Raw genomic sequence first — 6,375 nt, 5'->3', positions numbered from 1 at the left:
GGAGCTGCCCACCCCCCCCAGATGAGCTGTGGCTCTGTCCTGTGCCCCTCCCCATCCTGGCTGGGAACCCCTGCCCCACTCCCTCACCACGGTGGTCTTGATATCCCCCCACCCTTCCCTTCTCCCTCCCCTTCTACCACAACAGGCTTATCAGCTGGATGCAGCTCTCCATGCTGCCAGGCTGCGCTCCCGTGCATATTGCAGCTGTGCGCATGCAGGGGGCATTTATCAGCCACATTATCGGCTGCATCAGGCAAAAAAAGATGATTTCCGATGTAGTCAATTTTCTTTATATTGGTGCCGATCCGCTATTGGACCAACGTATCAGTGCACCTCTAGTTGAAGCGTTGACTAGATGCCATGAGTTAATACAGAACATTGATATTGTAAGACATGAATAAATATTTGTGGCAAGTACAAGAGAAATATTTGGGGGACCTAGGACATACTCAAGTGTAATATCAAGTGTAATATATTCAAGTATTGTTGTGTGTGTGTGGACTTTAATTTTCATTTTCTTCATGGTTTTTAAATGCAGATATTTTTCCCCAAATAGGAACATCATAAAAGATCAATACCTAAGGATACCTGGAACCTTCTTTTAGACTTCAGTACAATGATAGCAGATGATATGTCTAATTATGATGAGGAAGGTAATGTTTCCTTTTTGTGTTACCAGTTTCTTAATGTGTAACTATGCGGTTCACTTAGCACTGTTTCTGGTGTATTGTACCTACCCAGTGACAGGTAGGTGTCCTCCCTATGGCAAGATGACTTGTGCTGGGGTTGATGGGTTTCTTTGACAGTCCTTTACAGCCCTGAAACCATGTGCATTTAAAAAGAAAAAAGAATAAAAAAGGTGCCAGTTTATACTTTCCTGGCAACCTGAAATAATCTCCTCTTCCCTCCATAAAACAAATAGGCTGCTTGCAGATGTGAAAACCTCTCCCCCCCTCAAAAAAAACAAAACAAAACAAAAAAACCAAAACCAACCCTCCCCCCCCAAACAAACAAACCAACCGAAACCCAAACTTGCTATACCGGAAGAAGCAGCACCTTGGTTCGACCTGGTTCTGCAGCATCTGTATGGATTGCGCCCTTCAGCACGGTGTTTTGGTGCTTTTGTCTAAAGCTAATTCAATCAGCTGTTAGATAAAAGTGCCCAAAAAGCCCCACTAAAGTACCTGATCTATACAGATGCTGCAGAGCTGGGTCGGATAACGCACTGCCCCTTCTGTGCATGCTCTGGGCTTGGCATGGGAGCGGGCTGAATTTAAAGTAAAGTGTTGTTTTCACATCTTCAAGCAGCCTAGTCTCCAACTCTGCTATTTATTTAAAAAAAAAATCTAATACTTGCTTCCTCTAGCATATCAGTTAGTGAGGAGCCTGTGCAAGATTCCTGCTTTTGCTGTTTCTCAGTGTAAGAATAGTTTCGAATGGTTAGCTCTGTCAGCAGTGATAGTAAAATGAGGCCAGGAATACACAGGGGATGGAGTATGTACGAGGCTATTACGTAGAACCTGTGCATCAGCGTGTGCACAGATGCCCTCCTAAGCAAACCTGCGTATTCCTGGGGTAAGGGGCTGTTCTCTCTCCTAAATGAAGCGGGTGGGTGTAGTTTGTAGGCCCCAATTAAAGAACTTCTACCCTACAGCATCTGCAGTAACAGATTTTTTTTTTTTGTCTTGAAATGACACGTGCTGATTTTCAGCATCTGAACACTACATGGACATGCAGTCATTAGCTGTTACTAATTACAGTACTTTACTCTTTCACTGTTGCTTGGTCCAGATGCCCCTTTTTATAATTCGTAGAAGTCTGCAGCACCTGTTACCCTACTAGATTTCAGTTCTGGATCCTAGTTGGGGCTGGGCCTACTTTAGAGGCTCCTGCTAGCACAACTGAGTGTGGATCAGAACTGTGAGGAGTGTGACCCTGGCTGACAGCTGTGCCAGCAGATGCCCCTAATTCAAATGCAGTTAAGATGGCAAACAGAGGCTGATATAGTGCTTTAATCACTCTAGCTTGTTTTACTGTGCAGGTGCAGCCTTGCTGGTCTAGGTGCATGTGTCATAGGAGCACTTTGCATGGTATCCTGTACCAGCAAAGAGCTCTGTGTGTAACTTAGCCTCGTTTAGCCAGACAAGGACAGTCTGCAGAGATTGTGTTGCCACATTCTTCTCGGGCAGATGCCCTGTTGAGCCTTGCCCAGCTTTCCTTAGTAAGGTTGTGACATGAGACCTGAAAAATTGTGCATGTTTGATTTGAAGGGGGGGAGATCTTGTTTTAGGGTGGAAACATCTTAAACTAGCTCTTCAGTCTCAAGTAACTGAATCAAACAAGGATTTTTCATTTAAAACTTAACACAGAAAACATTAAAAGGGAAAGAATTTTATTTAAGAAAAAGGGGGTTTTTTTGTTTGGTTTTTTTTAAGGTATGGAGCTAGTTTGGACAGATGATGGTTTTGTTGCCCTGATTTTCTTGTGTTCTGGTGTGTATGCGTGTTTGTTTGTTTTTCTCTTTCTCTTTTAGGGGCATGGCCAGTTCTTATTGATGACTTTGTGGAATTTGCACGCCCTCAAATTGCTGGGACAAAAAGTACGACAGTGTAGCACTAACGGACCCTTCTAGAATGTACATAGTGTGTACAAATAAATACAATGGAAAATTGCACAGTCAGTTTCTGCTGGCTGGACTGAACTGAACTGAAGTTCAATCCTCACAATAAGGGTTGAGGGTTGAGACAAACCTTTAAGGATACATCTTGGACCATATCATATTTCACTCTTCTCCTGGTGGTTTGGGCTTCTCTTCTAGTCTGGACCACTTTTGCCAGTTATAATTCCAACATTGTGGATTTAATCATTTTTGTGAGCCACCCTAGTTTTATTTTCCTATCTGAGAAGCTTTATGATTATTTTGAGGTTTCTGGTTTCGCATGAAGCACAATGCTGTCTTCATTGGACAACTGATGTTTGGCATCCGAATTACACAGATCAGCATCAAATATTTTTTTTTAAACTCCTTAAATATACACTTTGGGCTAGTTGCAAAGACTACATTGATAGCACTTCCTACAAGAGTGATATATTTAAGTGTACTGAATCCGATATTTTTCTTTTATGGAAAATTACAGGTATTGTCTAAGTGGGGTTTGAGTAGAAACAACCAACAAAAGTGAGATTGTTATTGGGATATCTAGGTGCCTATCTGAAAGGTTTTATTGTACCTCAACTTTCTTTAAGAGCAGTTGAAGTACTACGCAACTATTGTGCACTTATAGTACCCATGTTTAATACTATAGTCAGCCTTCAGTGAGCTTCATTGAGATGAGTTGTGTGCATAATGATAGAATCTAATATTCTCTAGGTTATCTAATAAATCCAATTTCATTACAGTTTTGAGATGCTTACCTATCTGTCCAAGAAGGGTTTTTTTTTTTTATTTCTGTAGAAATTTAAAACTTGAATATACTGAATTTGTGTCTTAATGTTTGCTGCACAATACAGTATTTTTAAATGGAGGCATTGGACTTACGGCTGCAGTAGGAGACAACCAGCGACCCTGTGGCAAGTCTGACATGAATCTGAGTTTTGAAGCGACTGTCCTGAGACACGTAATTTAAAACTTGACAGTGTATATGTATTACTGTTATGGACAAAGCCCATGTTCAATGACTTTTTGTTGAGCTGTTCAAGATGACAGATCACTGTGGTTGCCAAATATAGACATTTTAAAAGTAAAACTCTTCCCAAACTTAATCAGATACAGAATATCATACTGGCTTCTTTTATTTCTTTAAATTATTTTGTTGGTCTACCACTACTTCTGTGTGCCTCATTGCGTGGAACTAAATTGGGACTGTTGTCACTTCAAAGCAGGATTTTATCTTGTTCTGTGCTTTTTACATTACAGGAGCTTCTTTCATGCTGAAAACACTCACTCTGCACCTGCTGACTTGTGAGGGAGGCTTTTGGTTGTTTTGCGACTAATACTGTTCTGTAAAAAGCAAGAAAATGTCCAACTTCAGTCTAAAAAAGTGATTAGTCATTGGGAATAGGGGTTGAAGACTCCTGGCTGTCTGATATTCAAGTCTGAATTACTGTTGAAATTAGTAAATGGAACTTGTGCTAAAAAGAGCTGTATGGCTTTTTTTTTTATACAGGTGCAAAAAAAAAAAAATTAGGAAAAGTTGAGTATTAAACTGCTTTGAAGTGGATGAGAAGGTTGCTTCCGCTCCTGACAGTGCCCTTTTAATAAAGCCTAGTCACTCCTTTATCTCCAAATCCAGACCTACAAACAGAAAAAAATATTGAAAATTTCTACTCCAGCTACCGGAATTGGCTATGCCAAAAAGGTTTCTTTTTGCTGCTTTCAGTATTTCCTTCCTTAATTTTGTGTAAATACAAGCGGGGACTTGAATTACGAAGAGAATGTTACAAGGTATATATGCGTGCTGTTTTCCGTCTTGAGGGTTTGGTACAGTTTCAGATTGATTAGTTCAAGTATGCCGTGTTTTGAGATGAGAACTAATTAGCTTTTATCCTGATACAGATTTGTCTTTCACAGAAGTCTGGTATTGGTTAGTGGCATAATGCCGTGGTGTTTTAAAGAATACTCCTTTTGAATGCGAGACCTTTTCAACAAAATAGTGTTGTCATCAGTTTGGTACTATACACTTATAATTACTGTGTAATTATAAAACAAAAGTACAATACCTAACGCTTCAAATAATTATGTAGCAAGAAACTTAAAGTTATTCATGCTATAATGGCATCTTAGAATTTAACAAAATAAATGATTTGCAGTTGAAAACCAGTTTGATTTAACAGGGTATTGTTCTTTTAAGGACAGATGCCTGGTTACAGGGAACATTTTGTATTGAAAAGTGCTCAGATATGTGGCCATGTGTTTTTCCTTTATATATGTGTGTGGGGGTTTTTTGTGGGGGGTTTTTTTTTTTGTTTGTTTGTATTTTTAAGGATTCAAACAGTTACCTACTTGGCTTGATTTGATTCATAAGTGCTTGAGTCCTCAGTTTGATTTCCCCTTACTGAATCAGCCTTGTTTTGCCAAATGTTGAAAAGGGTAAACATTTACAACTTGTAACCTATGGTTTTTAATACATGGAAAATGTACAAAATGAAGAAGTGCCCTGATATGAAACACTTGAGATCAAAACTATATTTAGCGAAGAACATCATCTGCGTATCTCTGTAAGTTCAAATGTAATTTCTTAAAAATCCCTCATTACCAACAGAGGCAATAAAGCTCCAGTGAAATTGCCATGGCTAAATCTTCTCATGCATTGTTTTGGTCTATTATTTGTGAAAAATGCACTTCTAGAGTGTGGTTTTTTTTTCTTTTTTCTTTTTTAAATCTGGAATATTATCTCTTGAATAAAACATGCACTTAATGGCAAGCTTTTTATGGGGGGGATCTAAGAACTGATGCAATATCTTGCCTCCTCTTGATCTAAATGTTTACAAGTAAAAATGGAGCTGTTTTTATCCAACTAAGCTGCATTGATATTACTTAGCATTTGATGGAAGAAACCGTATGTCGTGCGTTTGTTTGAAATATGGTTGGCTGGAAGACTACAGTATATGAGTAAATGACTTTTTTTATTGATCAACCTGTTATTAAATAAAGTAACTTATGAATTGCTTCAAAACTGTTTTACAATGAAATCCACGTTGAGAAATCCTTATTTAAGAAAGATATAATTTTTTAAAAATGTGTTTTAATAAACTTTTGTCATTCACACTTTATTTAAATAATGTTGCAAGAAGTCTCTGTAGATTTTATTTGAGTATGGTGCATTATTGTGATTTTTAGGCTGTTAAGTACATGGCATTGTTAAATTAACTGATCCATACAGAAATGTAACGAGGGGAAGATGGATTGAATGGCTACAAGAGTTTGTATTTTAATAGGGACATATTTGCAAGCAGCACTGTTGATCTATTAAGTTAATATATTATAAGTCCAATTTTTAGTTGAAAGCGTTTTGTTGCATGTTAACTTAACCCTGTGCTAATCTTTTATGCATTTTTAGATTAGTTGACCAAGGACTGAAGAGCTTAACAAAAAAACTTGGGTCACAGTGGATGTTCATATGTTAACAAAATCAGAAAACCTCACACAGTCATTTCTGCATCAGGCTCACCAATTCTGTTTTGCACCTGTAGGGTTGTAGGGTTTTGTAGAAAGGGGTCCAGTCTTGATGGATGACAGCTCTCTGTCGCTTCCAATCTTATGTCCTCTTCTGCTAGGTTAAAGACCCATCTCCCCTCAGAAAACTCTTCCCACATAGGTTCTTCCAGATTGTGATATAGTCACCCTGGTCCACCCAATGATTGTATTGTGTGCTC

At 38.6% G+C, this 6,375-nt stretch overlaps 1 protein-coding gene across 1 annotated transcript in view; it reads left to right on the top strand.

Moving 5' to 3' along the window:
* DCUN1D1 (defective in cullin neddylation 1 domain containing 1) overlaps window positions 1-5,772 on the top strand; it is a 23,885-nt gene extending 18,113 nt beyond the window's left edge. The window contains exons 6-7 of the mRNA XM_019532521.1: window positions 557-653; window positions 2,534-5,772. Coding sequence (XP_019388066.1) covers window positions 557-653; window positions 2,534-2,613 — 177 coding nt within the window. The 3' untranslated portion in view covers window positions 2,614-5,772. The remainder of the gene's footprint in view (window positions 1-556; window positions 654-2,533) is intronic.
* The last annotated feature ends 603 nt before the right edge of the window (window positions 5,773-6,375 follow it).

This window comes from Crocodylus porosus, unplaced genomic scaffold, assembly GCF_001723895.1.
Source record: "Crocodylus porosus isolate Cpor-Errol unplaced genomic scaffold, CroPor_comp1, whole genome shotgun sequence".
NCBI classification, from domain to species: Eukaryota; Metazoa; Chordata; order Crocodylia; family Crocodylidae; genus Crocodylus; species Crocodylus porosus.
This window is presented reverse-complemented; position numbering and strand designations above follow the sequence as displayed.